The sequence below is a fragment of the Eretmochelys imbricata genome, chromosome 10 (assembly GCF_965152235.1).
Source record: "Eretmochelys imbricata isolate rEreImb1 chromosome 10, rEreImb1.hap1, whole genome shotgun sequence".
Taxonomy (NCBI): domain Eukaryota; kingdom Metazoa; phylum Chordata; order Testudines; family Cheloniidae; genus Eretmochelys; species Eretmochelys imbricata.
Window position 1 is genome coordinate 61,365,946 of NC_135581.1, and position 18,964 is coordinate 61,384,909.

Sequence of the window (18,964 nt, forward strand, 5' to 3'; positions counted from 1 at the left end):
AAGGTAGATAGGTAAAATAGCATTTGAATTGTTCTTTCCATGAATTTTTTATGTGGTGTGTCTGTCTTAAACCAGTTATAGTTAATAGCATATATTGATGTCACTAGGGGCCAGGAGGGAGGAAAAATTCTCCCCTTTGTGCCAAGGCTGTGTACTCAGGCTTTGTGCAGGGAGGAGGGAAGGAGGTCAGAAACTACCCCCGGGCTGTAGAGCAACAACGGACAATGTGTCCATATCTCTTGCATCCCACCTCCTATGAACAGAAGGATCTGCATAGTTTGAATACACTGGACTCTACTTTGTCCTGACCCAAACATCCTCTGGTGGCAAACCGTGAGTTTTGCTACGGAATAATCTGCATCATTCATGGTATTCGCTCCCTATTTCATGGGCTTCCTGAATTCTACTATCTCTGTATTCAGTGTACCAGTGGCAGATTAGTTGTGTGTAGGATCCTCCACTCCCACAGAATAAAAGTCAGATCTTCCCCATAATGCTGCTAATACAAATACAGCAACATGGATTCTCAGATATGTTTACACTTCGAATTAAGATTATCCAAAATGCACAGGTGTAGAACACGTGGCTGTGGAAAGTCTACTGGAAGATGGTAGCTCTACAAAGGGTCTGCAGTCTCCCCATGACATTGTAACTCCTGCAATTTGTGAAGAGGATGATGATAGTTAGCAGGGTGAGCGTGGGTGGGCACCAGCCATTGCGAATTTAGCTCACCATAGTTTATTGAGTTTCACATATCACTTTTGCTTATTTTTTAGGAAGGGTTAGACAAATGGATATGGACATTAGTGGACAACCCACAAACGTAAAGACCAAGAAAAGGTTATAAATATTTATTAGTTACTTTAAAAAAAGGAAGAAGGAAAAACAAACTCTAAGAGAACATTGCTGTCTTTTCAAATCCGACAAACATTATTCTGGAAATTCAGTTATTATGCAGATTTTGTAAGTTCCACATCAGGACTGTGTGGCGATGGGTCCTTTGTATATTTATTAATTTCATTTAATTCTGACTATTTAGTTATTACAGCAATTCACTCTTTAAGGGTGAGCACTGTTCAGTCATGAGAGAAACACTAATAGTTTTTCCTGAGGAAAATTTTGTAATCTTATCTCAGTTTATGCCTTGAAAGAAAGTTACCTACCTTCTCAGTATCTGGAGACTGGTGATGATAATACTTACCCATCATTATAAAGCTTTGAGTTTCACATAGAATGTAGGGTTTCTGTATGCATAATTACAGAAAATGTAAAACATAAACTGAGAGATAAGCCTAAGTATACAATACTTCATTTATAACTGTAGGAGTTTGTCCAGAAAAAGATAAGCCCCCCAAAAAGACAAATCCTGTTACTGCTAAATTTTAGACAGTATATTTAACTCTTAAAATAATGGTTTAAATTCTCAGAAAATTCATTCCATACTCAAAAAGAAAAAAGAAAAGGAGTACTTGTGGCACCTTAGAGACTAACCAATTTTTTTGAGCATAAGCTTTCGTGAGCTACAGCTCACTTCATCGGGTGCAGCATCTGATGAAGTGAGCTGTAGCTCATGAAAGCTTATGCTCACATAAATTGGTTAGTCTCTAAGGTGCCACAAGTACTCCTTTTCTTTTTTCTTTTTGCGAATACAGACTAACACGGCTGTTACTCTGATTCCATGCTCAGAGTGTGTACTATAATTTTGGGGAAGATATGTCACATTTTTATGCATAGCAAAGACATTGAATTTTAAGTGAAAAGTTCAACTCAACCTTAACTATGGAGCTGCAACTGGGGCCTCTGTTACATGTTTGAAATTGCATTAATTGAAAAAAGTAGTTATAAGAGGAATATATAATTCTGCTAAACATTTTTTATTTTATTTTAAATGTGCTATACTCATCCTTATAAGGACATTTTAAACACTTATTCATTATTTTTTGTTTTTGGACTAGCCAATATGTAAATTGCAGTAGTGTTCTATTGTGCTGCTGGCTTCTTTTCAAAACAGTACATCAATGCTCCAAACAAAATAAAGAGGTACTCTGCTGCTTTTGAGTTTTTAACAAATGCAAGTGGTGTTCAGAATGGTAATAATAAAATTCTACTTTTAATCTTTAAGGTGCAATTATGGAAGCCAACTCAATTTCATCTATGTAAAATCATTGTGAAGAGAGTGAAATCTTAAGTGTTTTGTCTACACCTGGTAACTTCACCATGGCACCTTTGTAAAGCATGTGAGATAAAATTCTAACTGTATATTTAGCAAAGCTGCTCAAATTCTTAATCATAAAAACAGTTGTCAGATTTTGTTAGTTTGCTGAATGTACATGAACTGAGAATTCATTTGCTTTCACAAAAATATTCTCAAACTTTATACATTGCAGGTAGGTCTGAAAAAAGTGAAAAAAGTCTGAAAAAATTCAAAAATGTTAGCAGTTTTGTTTGTCAGTTCCTGTTACTCGTCTTTAAGGGATGAAAATCTTAAAAACAGGAGGTGGGTTTCAAGAAGCCACTGAATATTTAACTCTGGGGTTTGTGGGAAGAATGTGATGCAGTTTGCTGTCCGAACACTGTATGTTGCTTATGGTTTGTTTTGTTTCATCTCTACTTCTTCCATCTTCTTTCTGATCAGCTGTTAAACTCACAAAGAGAATTCCAAGATGGTCATGCAAACATTTCTACCACAAATATACATTTCTACAAAGTTTTTTCTTTGCTTTTCCGTGGATACTTGTGCAAGTGAATTCTGTATGCATGAATATTTATGAAAAATGAGGCTGCAAGTGCAGTCTAAGGCAGTGGTTCTCAACCAGTGGTATATGTACCTCTGGGGGTACTCAGAAGTCCTCCAGGGGGTACATCAACTCATCTAGATATTTGCCTAGTTTACAGCAGGCTACATAAAAAGTCCTAGGGAAGTAAGTACAAACTAAAATTTCATACAGACAATGACTTGTGTATACTGCTCTATATACCATACACTGAAATATAAGTACAATATTTATACTCTGATTTATTTATTTTATGGTAGAATATGGTAAAAATGAGAAAGTAAGCAATTTTACAGTAATAATGTGCTGTGACGCTTTTGTATCTTTATGTCTAATTTTTGTAAGCAAGTCGTTTTTAAATGAGGTGAAATGCAAGGGTGTGCATTGGGGGTATGCAGGACAAATCAGACTCTTGCAAGGGGTACAGTAGTCTGCAGAGATTGAGAGCCACTGGTCTAAGGGAACTTTGATCAACATTAGTATGAAAATTATTGAAAAAGAATGTGTGATGTTTGTGCATCTCTCATGTTAGTGAGCTACATAATTCTGGCCATGAGTAAAATTTCAGATCTTATTACATGTGAATTGTTCTTCTAATGTGGCAATATTTTCATTGTGTAACTTATGGACTTGCTCCAACTTCCATTAACTTTAATGAGCTCAGCATCAGATCCACTAAATAACAGTCATGGGTAGATACTGTTTTCACTCAGCTTCAGAAGTTACTACCTATTATGGATGAAGATGCATATATATGTATAACAATATGTATATGTGAATTTATGTACTATATCAACAAAATCCTTCTAAATTACTGCTAAAGAAAATATATTTTAAAATGTCAAGGAATAAAGCATCCTGTATGTTTTACATTATTAAAGATTATTTAGAATTATAGTTAAACTGTCCATCTCTGGATCAGCCATCAGACGACCACTGCAAAGCAAATATCTTCTCAACTTCTTCATTCTGCTCAAGAATATAACCATAACCTGACTGGCATGGGGTGTTAAGGACACAACACTAACTAAATCTGGCCCCTTACTTACTTATTACAAACTTCATTATCTCTTGGACTATCATCCTTGTTATCATCATTCAATGACCTTGTGTGAGACTTGTTGCTGTTCCTGACCCACAAAGTGAGGTAGTCATCACCTTGTGTTTACAACTCAAGTGCATCCGTAGCTTCGAGCTATTGTGGTCAGTTCAGATTCACAGACCTGGGCAGCCACAAAATGGGCAGGGATCAGCTTCTGAAAATTTGGGTAGAGCTATTGGAAAGCCAAAAAATAAATTACCGTAAACCTATGAAGAGGAATTTAGAAAGGAAATTTGATTGACTATGAACAGCCATATATTCTGAATGGATAATGTAGAATTTGTCTTATTTTAAGTTTTATCTTTAAGACGACAAAAATGGGTCCTTGTTTGCTTAGCTAGATAATAAGTCAATAGGATATTGGTAGGAGGAAAAATCTTTCACAAAGAGTTCAGCCAATCCATCACATATGTAACACAATTTGAGAGTGCCAAGGGGTGCTGCTTACATTTTAAAATAATTGTAGTGAATTAAAAAATAAAAGAATTACTAAACTGTACTCTGTAGTGCTGAGTGCCAAATATGTGTATGATGCTGAATAAACCTTAGATATGGTCATTTAATTTACAGTTCCACTGAGAAGTAAGCCTTCATATTATATCATAAAATTAGTTCATTTTGGCTTATTTCTACAGCACAACTTTGCAAGTGGTTGAGAGTGAGAAGCGGTGAATGACTCTGTATTTGAATAGACCCAGTACTATCCAACTGAACAGTTTGGACTGAAATGCTCAATCGACAATAATTGAGATTGATTTAACATGAGCAGAGCAAAAATGAGAGAAAATGTAATATTATTATTATTGACACCTATTCATTGTAGGGAAGCACAGAAAATGTGATCACGATGCCTTAGTTTCCTGATCTGTAATACGTACCTCCATTATGCAATGTTGTAGGACTTTTATGTAATGTTTGTAAAGTGTTTTCAGAACCTTAGAAAGAAGGGTCTGTAGAATGTAAGTTGTTAACCTCTCTTTCAATATCCTTCACCAGTTGTTTTTCCCACTTCTTGAGTGTATGTTTAGTTTTATGGCCCGCTTTCCATTCTCTGTTATCTTCTTTTTATCTGCAGTAGTTGGTCCATATTTTCTAAATGGTATCTTATGTCTAAAGGCTTATATGTCCATCTCCTTTCAGTGGAATGAAATGCTTGTGGCAGAAAGCTAAGATAACTTGGTAGACATTATTCGGCTCAATGTCAATAAAGTTTCACATTACCAGTAAGCATTTCTTCTGACTTTATACACAGTGGCATCACAGAATGCAATGGCAGATTGACATTGTCAGAGTATTTTCTTTTGTTTGTTTGGTCACTGAGCAGTAGGAAAAGGGGTATTGAGCACCAAGTAACTATCCAAAAGGTACTAAAAATGTATAGTGTAGAGGAACAAGGAATGATGTCTTAGGTCAGGCCTACACTACCGCTTATGTCAATATAACTTAGGTTGCTCGGGGGAGTGAAAAAGCCACCCCACACCCTCGAGTGATGCAAGTTACAGCGACCTAAGTGCTGTCCGCACTTGCGCTATGTTGGCAGGAGATGCTCTCCTGCCAACATTGCTTCTGCCTCTCACGGAGGGGGAGAAATTATGTCAACGGGAGAGCTCTCTCCCATCAGCATAGAGCATGTTTACCAGATGTGCTACAGTAGTACAGCTGCATAAGTGCAGCTGTGCTGGTGTAGTGCTTTTAGTGTAGACTAGCCCCTAATAATTATCTCTCGGTGCCAATACAGGGACATGACTCCCACTGTTTTAGTCACATGGGTTCTTGCCATGCTTTAGGGGACACCACAATTAACAAAAAGCAAAATAATCACAATTATTTACTATTTTATTATTAAAGAAAGGAAAAGAGAAAAAATGAAACAAAACAGAAACAAGCAGTTAGTGGTTACGACAGTTACAATCTCTTCTGTATTTCTGTCTGTGGAGAACTTTCAAGAGAGACTAAGAGTAAATGTGTTCTGATTGGGCACTTCTCTAGGTCAAATAAGACCTAAGTATATTATTCCACAAATCAGTGGAGGGCTTGTGTACACAATACAACAATGCACGGGGGAGGGGGACAAAGGAATTTCAGTTAAGGTTGGGGAATCCTGTTTGTTTTCTCAAGGATAACCTAAACACTTTATTAATGGGCAAAGGGGAGTGATCTTAACTAAGTCCTGTGAAATCAAAGAAAGTTTTGTTTGTTTTTGTTTTGTTTTTTAAACTCAGTTACCTAAATAATTCAAGGAGCAGTTTTGAGAGAGACAAATTAATGAATGTTAAATTCAAATTAAATCCCACCGTTCTTCTCTACTTAACAATGTCATCTTTCAAGAATAGACATGGTCTAAACAATCTGATGTTTTAACAGGAGAAGTTGTAAGAACCTTATATTACAATAGCATTTCAATATCCCATTAAAATTATTCCAGGAGCAATTTAAGTCTAATCTCTTAGTACATTAGTAGAATTTGCAAACTCCATCTCACCAATGATGCTGAAGTCTTGGTGATGTCATGTCATAGAAGCAGTGCTGGGCCGGAAGACAGTTTCTTCTTGATGCTATGTTGTGGCTTCTTTTTGCTTGGCTATCTTGTTGCTGCTGTTCACGTGCTGAGTGTGTGAGAGCGAAAGAGGATAAAAGCGCATGAGGGTTTAGGAGGATAAGAGGACAAAAGTTCAGAGGAACTTATACTCTTTAACTTAACTCTTTCCATCATCTCCCTGAAGGTGTTTACGTACCTTTTTAAGGGGCTCGGCTGGATTCAAATGTCAGCTACTGTCACCTTTCATTAGCTCAGCACCTGCCTGGGATGGGCTTGACAGCATATTCCGATCATAAATATGCAGTTTGCTAATGCGTATGCAGCATGATTGAAAATGTTCAATTTTATCGTTATATTGCTTTTATCTTTGAGGCAGGATACTCTCTCAAAACATTTTTAAAGTAAGAGTTTAAACACACTTTTAATCAGCTCATTTTCTGAGACATCCCTTTAGTTTCATACAGGTTTAATAGAAGTTGAAATTTTGTTTCAAATGAGACCAAAACTCCAAACACTTCTATATAAAAGCCTTTCAGCTCTTAATATTTTTTTCTCCAACATAAATGATTCTTTAAATGTAAATGGTCATCAAAGAAGGCATTGTTTTATCTTAATCTCTGAAGAGGCTCTTTTCTTCTTCAGTTTGGTAAGGAGTTGCTTAAGCATTGCCAGATAACTAATTCCCCAATTAATTTCTATATTCAAATGGCTTCTTATATTAATAGCCAGTTAGAGTATATTATTTGTACATAAAATGACTTACTATTCATATAATAGTGGTATCAGGGAATTATAATATAAAGGCATTCATTTAGAGTCAAAATATTTGTAAATATATATCTCAGAAGAAGGACAACAAAGGTTTTTCACCTTTAATTGGAAACATGAGTTACAAGTAACTATCTTTTGTAAAACATTTAAATGTCAAAGTTTTAAGAATGAAGCCTTTTGAGTATTTATAAAAGAAATCAGTTTCAATAAGGATCTTTCTAGAATTCTTTGTCTGGGTTTCAAACAAAGGCTTTTCTCTTTGCAAAAGGGAGGGGTAAACAGTCCCACTTGCTCATGTAATAGTTCTGATAACACATCCTAAGCATCACTCTTCTTTGGACTATCCTGAATAAAGAATATCGTCACAATCTTTCACATAATCAGGTCTCTTTCTAAAACATAATATCCTATGAAGTTTGTTTCAAGAGATAAAGATCATGTCTATGCCAAACTGATGTCTTGTACAAAGGGAAGGAATCCTGTTCTTTGTTGAGTGTTTGTTTGTCTTTTGGTTCCTAGATTTATAATCTACCACTTGTAGTACATTTACAACTTTCCACTAAAGACTTCTATCATATTCTATACAAAGCAAAAATCATTATAACTAATGTATACAAATTTCAAAACATAGTATAAGAGAAAATAATACAGAATGTTAAAGCAAAATAGAAGCTACAAAACTGCATCCTAGAAGCTGTGTAAACACTTGGAGGTCTCATGGTGGTGCCTGTCACTGGTTGACAGAAAATGGAGAATTAGCTTGAACATTTCCTATACGAGCAACACAGAACATACAAATGTGAGCTGTCATATTCTCCAAGCACCATGTATGTGAAAATTCATTAAAGTCATGGGCAAATTTTAATAGCCTGAAATGATAAGAATTATAATAATAGTTAATAACCACTTTTGCATCATTATTTAGACTTGTCCTTTTCATGATATGTTGACAGATTTTGATGGTATAAAAAACACCATCCACCTTGCAGAGAAGCAGAAAAAAATGGGGTGCATAAGCCTCTTTACTGCCGAAAGAAGCTCCCTCTCCCTCAAGCCCGCAGAAATCCCTCCATAACAGTTTTGTGCAGCTGACGCTCTGCAGGTATGGAGGGATTATGCTGAAGAAGGGGCAGCAGGACCCACCTTTTGTGGCAGCCTCCTCTTCTAAAACCACAGATTTTTCTGATCAGAAATCTTGCATGTCAGATTATGCTGTTTGTAGCTACAGTATCTCAGGCAACATGCTGCGTGAGCTACATTTAAAGAGTCACAGGACTGGTACAACAGGGGGCATAAACACAGCATCGCTCCTGAGGAATTCATACTGCCAGGAAAGTGGGGGTAGAAGGAAATATGTAAGGATTTTGACTTAGGCAGATGTCCCCAGATCCACAAGGTGGAGGCTGGAATTCCTGATGGACCCTTAGGATCTGTCCATCATTAGGATCACCGTCCCATCTGTGTGCGCCCTACCATAGTTTACCTTTACTGTGGTTCTTAGTCAATATGTACGTGTCCTCTCACTCTAGTGACCATACCCTACATTTCTTGGCTAATATCAGCAAAGTCCACAAACTCTTCTGCCTGGAGACTGACTTATGTATCAAGTTGATATCCTAAAACTGAAAATTTTTCCAGGTACTTTTTTGTCATGACTCAGTCCCTTGCTCTCCTATTTATATCCTCATCTAATCTATTCTTTTTGTGCACCGAGAGCCAACTTCTTCCCTCAGATGCATGCCCTGAATTCTGAGGACAGAATTCTTTCCCCTGGGAGTTGTGTGGGTAAATTCTTCTGTGATTCCACAACGAGGCAATTAATCTTGGACATTTTAAATCCCTTCTCTGAATTTCCTAGAGTTTCATGTCTTTCTTTCAGATTGTAAGCTGTTTGGGACAGGACTGTCTTCTTTTCTTAGTCAGCTAGAGGTTGACTGAATGGCAATGGGTTCTAGTAAAAAAGGTTAAACACTTGATCTCAGTGAATTGCATGCAATGAATCTTGTAAAGAGTGAAGCGGTGGAAATAAAAATAGTTAGAGAAAAGATGGTTTGGAGCAATATTTTCATAAATTTTTCAGCTGACATAGTACTGTGGTTCAGCATGCAAGGTTACTTCTGTCACACTTTTTAATGGGTCAGCTGAAAGTTATAAGTAATTATAGCTGATCCCAAATCTGCAGTTCTGTCAGTTTTTTAAAAGAAGACTTACAATTTTTGTTGGCTATTCATTAACAGTAATTGTGGGTAGGAGATAGTTGTGCTGGGATAATAATATCACATTAATAATATCACAATAAGTGGAGCTAAAATGATGGTGTGTAGAACTCACCTTGAATACAATTTAAATTAGATGAAAAAGCCTGGATAGCAAGGGCCACATCAGAGAGAGTGAATCTCGATATTCTCACTAGGCTCAGATGAACAAAAGTGTTCTGGGCTATAGCTGCTACCCTGATCATCCATGAAGAGCCCAAGATCTTCAAATGTCATGTTGCACTGCCTCAGATAGAGGTTCCAGTTATCCATCTTCCCGTCTCTTCTATCTTTCCCTCCATACACAAACCTTGTCTCCATCTTACCTGGAATGAGTTGCAGACAGCTAGGCCCCTTCCAAACTTTGCACTTTCGGGACAATTTTTCCACTGTATCAACTGGCTTATAACTGATAGAAATATAGAGCTGGGGCTCCTCAGCACATTGAATACATCGCAGCCCATGTCCTCTAAAGATCCTTTCTAGTAACCTCAGATACACATTGGACGGGAGGGTGATGAATGAGACAGGGGTCCTTTTGGGGGGGGGGAAATAGTATATGGTTATGTAATTAAAGACTGTATCCTAGTGCATTCATGCATGATGTGGGAAGGGGTGGCGGGGAACTGTTGTTGTCCACTTGATTTTGCAACCTTAATGTTCTTTTAACATAGGTTAGGGTTTGGGGGCGGGGTTTTAATGGAATTTCATACATGTTTCTTTTTTAAAAAAGCACATTGAAAAAACAGAATTTCTATTACATGGACCTCCACGTGAGTCATCAGCAAGGTTGACCTATAGACAAACCACACAGACCTCTGCCACCTACTACTCCTACCACGTTTCAGAGTAACAGCCGTGTTAGTCTGTATTCGCAAAAAGAAAAGGAGTACTTGTGGCACCTTAGAGACTAACCAATTTATTTGAGCATAAGCTTTCGTGAGCTACACGAAAGCTTATGCTCAAATAAATTGGTTAGTCTCTAAGGTGCCACAAGTACTCCTTTTCTTTTTACTTCTACCAGTTATCCTATTATCTTCTCATCATCATAGTTTGTCATTCCAAAACCGCAGCCAGACCAGGTGTTGTCACTTATTTCAAATAGTTATCTGGAGATATAGGATGTTGACAGGGAAAACGGCATCAGACAGTGTGGAAGTGTTTGCCCTGACACTCCACTTTCAAAGGTCATTCCTCAGCTTCTACGTGGTCATATTGTTACCAGTCTTTCCATCCCAGCTCGATTTAGAGTACATCATTGTTTTTGTTCATAGTCTGTGCCGGGGGAGTTTTCAGAAGGAACCAGGTTCTCCAAGATCATTTGCATTTCTCACCATTTTGTTACGCATTAGCCTTCTGTGGTGGTATTTTGGGGTAAAGGATTTCCAGACGCAAAACTCTTTCTGGACTTCCACCTCTTGGGTGGTGGAATGTGTCCATGAACTGGTTGTCTTGGAGCATGCATGTGTTTTTGTTTCTCCTTTTTCACTGAAGGCGGTATGCACAATTGCTCTGTGGGAATAGCACATAGGAGCTATGTGTGGGGATGGAGTATGTTCAGTGTAGATGGTCATCAAGGAATAATGCTGCCGGCCTCTAATAGTATATCTGAAATCATGATTGTGTCATGTGATGCAGTGATAGCAGTAATCTTTCCTGAAGACCTACAAGGCTTTATTTGTAAACAGGTATTAAAACAGTACAACAGTCACCCAGTGCTGGACAGGCCAGCTACTATTGCAACACCCCCAAAACAAGCACCAGAAGCAAAAAAAAAAAAAAAAAAGTGATGGAAACCATGTAAACCCAACTGTGCCACTGCATGCTTCTGGGCCCCATGTTCTCTTTTCCCTTCTTTCCCTGTTTTCCGCTCACTTGGTGCTGGGGATGGGGGAAGTGGAAGTATCCACAGGAGAGATGTTGAAGAAGGAAGGCTTCATGGTATTTAGTTGCTCTGCCCAGCTGCTCAAGAGACCTGAATGCACGGGCCGCCCAGACATGGAGTTGTCCAAGCTACCGCATGCCTGAGGGTACTTTGCAGGGGCATCAGGCTGTGGTGTGGGGGATGGCATCAGGAGATGGTGCTTTTGCAGCCATGATGGACATGAGTTGCCAAAACAGTTCTCTCTGTTGAGCTCTGTCCTCCACCCTTAGCCCCGTTTCTGTTCCAGGAACTGCTGTTAAAACCCTGTACTTCATCTGGGTGACAAGCCTCACCCTTTCCTCCTGCCTGTCAGCATACCATTGCTCCTGTTTTTCGCCCCTCTGCTTCTGGTATAGGACCTGCTGGTCAGCCCTCTCAAGAACACTGACCATAACTTCATCACGAAAATGCTTCTTTTTGCAACGGTCTGTGAAACTACATTGGGCCAGGGATCAAGTTTCTGATGAAGAGCAGGCAGTAGAGGTTGAGGGACCAGAAACAGGATCAGAAACAGAGGGTTATTGTCAAACGTAGTTCAACAGAGGAGCACTGAATATTTACACTTCTAAAAAAACAACATATATTTGAAGGGAATGCTTCAGTCCACATACTTTCTCTGGACACAGTTCTAGAAGTTCAGGGACAATTGTAAGGTTAAAATTACAACCTTTTTTTCTTCCTTATGCCAGTTAGTTAGGAATTTTTTATAGGTAGGGGTGAGTGTGGAAAGTGCCCTTGCTGCAAAAGGCTTTTTCTGTCATTTTGCATTTTGGAGGACACAGCTGTTCTTGTGGTGCCCTATCGGTAAAGGGAAATATTATTCCAAGCTGCTGGTGGGAATCCTGCGGTGTGTGCAGCAGCAGTACATCTGGTGACAGAACAGCACATCTGTTAGTGGAGTGGGCTTGTCTTCTATAGAGGGAGCCTGGAAAATATGCCCTTCCCAGCAGTGTGACTAATTATCTTGAGTTCCTGCAGCAGGAAAAGTTTGCAGCTATCAGCAACCAGGACTGGGTCAGAATCCATGAGGGAATTAAGAAGAAGCTGTGTTAGTTCACACAGGGCTTCCCCATTATTGCTGCACACGAACATGCAGAACTCTTCCTCTTTCCTCCTCTCTGGCACAGGGAAGGGTAGGGGGCAGGAGGATGCCGAGGCTTTGTGATACAATTTACCATTATGGACACACGTTGGTAGCCAGGGCTTATCATAACTTTTGTATTGTTTCTTAGAGCAGAAATTCCTCCCATTACTGTAATAATAAACTGTATTGGAATCATAAACTGACCAGGCTCTGGGACGGCTTCTGTCTCCGTTGGGCTTGCTGCAAGTTCAGAGGCAGGCTGTTCTGCCAGGGGTGGAACAAACAGCTCTTCCGAGTAGAGACCTAAAATTTGCTATTGATCCTGATTGATCCTGGGGCTGGCTACATGAATGAAGTCACTTCATGCACCTCACTTGGAACCTGCTTCTGGTTCCCATCAGTTCCCACAGTGGCTTCAGCAGCTAGTAGGGCACCATCCTGACTGACCAGGTCGTCAGAAAGCACAGTTGGCTCTGTGCTGGGCACAGTGCCCAGGACCTGGTCAAACTCATAAAATGGGCATGTCATTGGCAAGTTGTCTGGGGTGCTAGTTCTTGTCCCTGGCCTTCCGGTACTCACTCTTCAGCCTCTTAATATACTCCCTGCGCTTATCGCCTGTCTGGAAAATCTGCAAAGCTGCCAGCTCTCTGGTAGTATGAGTGGTCATTTTTAGCTCTCATATTTAGCTCATTCATATTTTTAGTTCTCTGGTGGTATGCATGGTCATTCCTGGTGCTTTTTGCTGAAGTCGACAGTTTTACTGGCCTTGCACCAGAGATTCACCAAAATTTGGCTGGGCTCCCATGACCATGAAGTAGCATGCTTTGCAAAAGGCTTGCTCTGTTTGGTCTCCATTGCAAATCCAGGAGGCTCTCTGATGCTGGGCTTTTAGCTTGGTGATCAGAAGAGAATGGATTAACACTGACTTGAGCTGGTGCCTTATGCCAAGGGTGTGAGTGTGGCTTCTGTTTTCAGTAGAGTCTATTGGAGATTGTTGGGATAGAGAGGACTAAGGAAATTGCCCCATAGAATTGTGGAATACTTCTGGCAGCCTCCCAGTATGACTCAAGCGGGGCTGCATCTACTCTGCAAAGCAATAGGGCTTGGAACCTGGGTCCCAGCTTGACTCATGCTCAGACCCTGCAGCGCTGTAGGGTCTTGGGACCCTGTGTCCAAGCTCTGGGTTAGGCTTGAGCCCAAGCTTAAGCCCACGCTTACTTCACAATGTAGACATACCCTCACAAACCTGTACTGAGATGTGTGTCATGATATTTTCATAGGCTTATAACTTGTCCAGATTTGACTGGATTTTTACATGGATGGCAAAACACACATCCCTGACAAATTTTTAGTCCCTGCTCCAAAGCCGGGAGGTGCTAGAGCTTCTCAGTGAAAATCATTGTAAGACTTTTTCTGCATGGGAAAAAATGTACTTTCCCCTAAGTGTGTTCTTGGAAGCAGCTGAAATGTTTTTGTTGAAATGTTCCAAAAAAATTCAGCCTGAGGCAGCAGAGAAAATTTCAGACCAAATGGTAAAAGTTTGGTAGAGTTATAACCAAGTGAATACAGGATCTTATATGGAAAGGGTTAGGCACCCTTAAATATAGCCGTCACTAACAACATTGCCTGTAATTGTCTATGGTTCCTAGTCCTCTTTCCCTTGCTTCTCTCTACTTACCTGTCTCGTAAGTTACTCAGAGCAGGCATTTATTTTTGTGCTTACCATTTGGAAAGTGCCTAGTACATAGTCATGCTGCTGTGAATACATAATTAATAAGTGTAGTTTAGTTGAAATCAGTGGAGTTAAACAAGGAATGAATCTGGCCTATTCCATATGCAACTCTAAGCTTAGAACTAGGTAAAGTTTTATGTAACTGTGGATTTGATTTTGACATTTAATACATAACTTTTTTATTTCAGCAAACTGGTACCAGCCATGTCCAACGGCCTTTTACTATCTTGCCAGTAAAGACAAAATGGAACAACATAAGCTTTCATGTTCTCTTATTTGATCTGGAAAAACTTGTAGAACTTTTACTGTCATCTCAACTCAGTGGACTGAAATCATCAAATTCATTCCACAGTTATGACATTTTAAAAAGAGCCAAAAGCACAGCAGAGAAAAGGACACTAATGTTGAAAAGAAATAAAACTGCTGGCTCTCTCTTCCCAATGGATGGGCAAGTAAAAAATGCTTGTGAAAAAAAGGTCCATAGGGATAATAATGCAGCGAGGTCTTTGGAAGAAATTGGTGGCATCAAAAGACATAAAAAAATGAAGAGTTCAAAAAAGATTAGACTGCAGCCATCAGGAAAAATCGATGCTAACGTCACCACAGACACAGTTAAACTGCTTTTGTCATGTCTCTTACCATGGGGTGTGGATAAAGAATTAGACAATCACTGTGTTAGATATTTAGATCTCTTCAGACTTCAGTGTCCAGTTTCTTTTGGACTAGTATCAAATGGAAATCACATATCACTAATGCTGCCAGGATGGAATTGTAATCACTGTGGTGTGGTGGAAGAACATACGCCAATTAACTTGTTTTCCAGAAAAGTGCTAGATTTGTCAGACAAGTACATCACTGCAGGCCAAGGACAAATTGGAAAGAAATATGGACTAGACCATAATGCTGATGGCATACAAGGATCACAAATTGTATTCTACTTATTGAGCAGAATATCTTTAGTCAACAGGATAGTTACTTTGCCTTTGGAATTCACCAACACAATTGACAGGTAAGAACTTTTTCTTATCAGTTATTTTCCTTAATAAAGGGAAAGCTATGGGAAAAAAAATCCAGGCTTTTGTATTCTTAAATGTAGACAGTTATATAATGGAGCTCACAACAAACTTGGTCAGGCTTATTTCCATGGACATTCTTTGAAGTAGGGAGAGATTTTTGGAGGAACGAGGTGTTCTCTCAGAATATGAGAGGAGTAAGTATTATCTTTCTGTTTAACAGAAGAGCAACCAGAGGCACAGAGATTTTGTCAAGGTCTGAATCAGAGTTGGGAATACAACTAGGATCACCAAGCTCCAATTCCCATGCCTTTACCTCAAGATCAATCTTTCTCCCCCAGTACTCAAAGTGAAACTACTGGGTCCCTTCAAAATAAAAGCACAGCCACATTTTAGGGGAGACTTCTTTGCTGTTCTAACTTCCATTCCCAATAGCTGTCATGACTCCTTCAAGGCAGTGGCTCCATGGCCAAAGCAAATTAAACATCAGAAACAGTCTTGCTTAGTTCCCCTACCTAATACAAAGAGACAAAACCCAATAGTTAAAGTAGCTGCTGGGAGCTGATGCTGAATGCATCACCTGCCCCTATGTTTTGAGAACCTGTCCCAAATTCCATTTACATTACTCAAAACAAATTTACTTAGCTCAATCCTTTTTCAGCATCAAAGGAAAAATAACATGTTCAACATTCTTTGACCAAGCCAAGTGGAGCACACTAATCAGGCAATAGATATCGTCCATAGACTGTCGTTATTCAGCAAACCTAGACCAGTCTCAGTTGAGTACTTTAGAGTGACTCCACTGTTTCTGATGCCATGTGATTTTCCATTAATTTAGATGGAATAAATGGGTATAAAGAGTCAAAGGTATTAGCATGACCCAGTCACTGTACAACATTAGACAATGTTACCAGGGTTCAGGATTTGGGGTACAGTGACTTCGGTTTGCGTAGTTCCATTGCAAACACACAAGAAATGCATGCCACAAATTGGAAATTTGTTGGTTAGAATACAAGAGAAAAGGAGGTAAAGCAAATTATAAGATACTTTTAAGTTTAAATTGAATGTTCATATTTAAAAAACATAACCAAAGCCTATCAAAGTCTCTCTTAAAAGAGAGGAGATCAGTTAGTCTCTTATTTCGTTGGGCGGGAAGGAAAAGTTCAGTTGTATTGCTCAGGGCTGAGATGTGAAGGATGGTCACTTTTCCTGCTTTTGACATGGACAGACAGGATAAGTGGCAGGCTAGCAAAGGTGGGGAAAATATGGCTTTTTGTTGATTTTCTTAGGATTCCAGGCAGCAGGTCAGTCATGCCCAGAGAGCTTACAAACAAAATATAAGACAAGAAGAAACAAATGATTATGGATCTGGGAGAGTACAAGGATGCAGTGAGACAATATTGGTCAGCATGAGAGGCTGTGGTCTCAGTATCTTACTGACGTAAGCATTGTGAAGTTTTTTATAGGCATTCCTATATAGGAGAGTTTTAATTAGGATAGAGGTTGCTCAAGGGCATATGCAGAACCAGTGTATTTCCTGGCTGCTTTGGCCATACTATAGCCAGCCCTGCCCATTTTTCAGGCTGCACTCCTACTCCTTGCCTCTCAGACACAGCAAATTTCAGAATCTAGTTTTATAGCCTCTCTGCGAAGTGCAATATGTTGTCTACTTTCTCATGCTCTACCCTGCATATCTCACCAGAAATCCTAATCAGCTCACAACAGTGTGACTGCAAAAACTTTTGCATTTTTGCCAACAGTTAGTTGATCCCATAAGATCTGAATTATTTCGAGCCTTTCCCTCTTATGATCTGATGACATCTTAATAAGATTCCCCTCATTTCCACCATCTCTGTGTCCTAGTATAGTTTGAAACTGAATTTTGCCCCCACATTGAACTCCAGGAACTGTTTCCAGTCACAATGTCAGCCCCACCACCTATTTTTTTTTCCTGAATAAGCAAAGATATGAGCAGAGCAGGTTATGTAAACGATTTTGTATTGCTTCCCTGCATCAGTAAAACTATGAGTAATGCCCTGTCACAGTCAAGAACCATTATATTCACATAGAATCAAAATTGTGGAGAGTGGAACTATTAGACAAGGTTACTGAGACAAAAGCGTTGAGGTCCTTTAAACCAGCAATTAGCTGTCATTGTGAGAGGAATGGAATACAGCCATAGGAATTAGCTCCAGTTTTCTTTAGATTTTTGTATTTTTAAAAGAAGTGCTACCAAAACTCCAAGTCAAGCAAGGAAACAAAGGACACAGTACTCCCTCACCATGACAGTGTTTTCTTTCTGTATGAGTAATAGTAAAGGCTTTTCAATAATATTTTCTATCTGAAATATTTTTTTATAATTTAAGAACAGCAATTTAAAGGGTCAGTCTGCCCAGGCCTTATGAAATGTAACCATTATCACAGCAATGCAAGGCTGGAATAAAGATGTGACTCATTAATTCATGGTTTAAATGAATGGGTGCAATGGGGCCAGCTTTCAGCTGGAGTAACTTGACATAGTTCTATTGATTTCAATGAAGTTACACTGATTGACATTTCAATGAAGTTACACTGATTTACAATAGCTTGGCCCAATTTTTATTAACTTATTTATTAACTAGTAATACAAAAACAAAATCATGTCCGTCTCTCTGCCCAGCAGTCAACCGTTTCATAGGAACTTATGAAGACCCTTGTTTCCTTCGCTCTCTGAAAATATGTCCAGAGTCAAATGGGATTCAGGTTATGCCTCAGAACTTTCGGACTTAGTCTTCACCAGGTCCATTCTTGCAAAGACTAGGGCTGTGACAATGGGATGTAATAATCTGTGCTCAACATCCCTTTTCCCACCCATCCTCACTCACTGCCAGTTTTGTGCTCAGAGTTAGGATAAGCTCTGGCCACAATAAGGATAATGAGCCATTCAGTAATGGACTCTTGCCCAATTAAAAGTTGCAGTGAAACTATACAAGTGCACCTGGCCCAATCGGTCTAATTTAAATCACAAGCACATACTTACCTTGAAAAGTAGCATGGTTGGCCCAGCTGAGCCTACCAAATGCTCATTGGAAAAATAAATAAAAATTCAATTCCAATTTGCCATGCCACTGAAAGAACCCATCAGTAAGGCAGGGAAAAAGAAGGCTGGAGGTACAGATGGTTTGTCTCACACGACCCACTGGAGGAAAGATGGGAAAGGATCCAGTGCTGAGCCAGAGGGATTCAAACTCAACAACATCAAGGTGGAAAAAAGCCTACCAACAACTGCCACCCTGAGCAGGGTTTGGGTGGAAGCCCAATTTATTTCCATGGTGCTCTGCCAGTGCTGTTAAAGCAAGGGTAGATTACTTAGATTGTAAACTCTTTGGGGAAGAGACTGTCTTTTATTCTGAGTTTGAACTGCACATAACACGATTGAGCTCTGGTCCATCGCTGGGGCTTCTAAGAACTACTGCAGCACAAATTAAAAATAATAATATGAATGGTTTGTAGAACATGAAGTCATCCTGATTTTCTTCCAATGTATTTATTATTTGTAAGTTTCCACCTAATGGTTTGGATCAATATTTTTCAAGCTATAGTTTGTTTATGAACAGTTAACTACTTACTGTTCTGTTATTTGTGTTATCTAGTTGGTCACCTAAGTCGCACAGTATCTCTTTTTCTCTTCTTCGATGGCTGAAACTTTTTGAACCTGAGACTAATGAACAATGAACAACATGCTTCTGGTGCAGAATTTCAGACCAGTAGTTATCTGTACTAAAATTAAT

At 39.2% G+C, this 18,964-nt stretch overlaps 1 protein-coding gene across 1 annotated transcript in view; it reads left to right on the forward strand.

Annotated features, from left to right (window-relative positions):
* WDR72 (WD repeat domain 72) overlaps positions 1 to 18,964 on the forward strand; it is a 185,379-nt gene that overhangs the window by 82,618 nt on the left and 83,797 nt on the right. Inside the window, exon 15 of the mRNA XM_077828602.1 lies at positions 14,370 to 15,190. Within this exon, the coding sequence (XP_077684728.1) occupies positions 14,370 to 15,190 (821 nt within the window). The remainder of the gene's footprint in view (positions 1 to 14,369; positions 15,191 to 18,964) is intronic.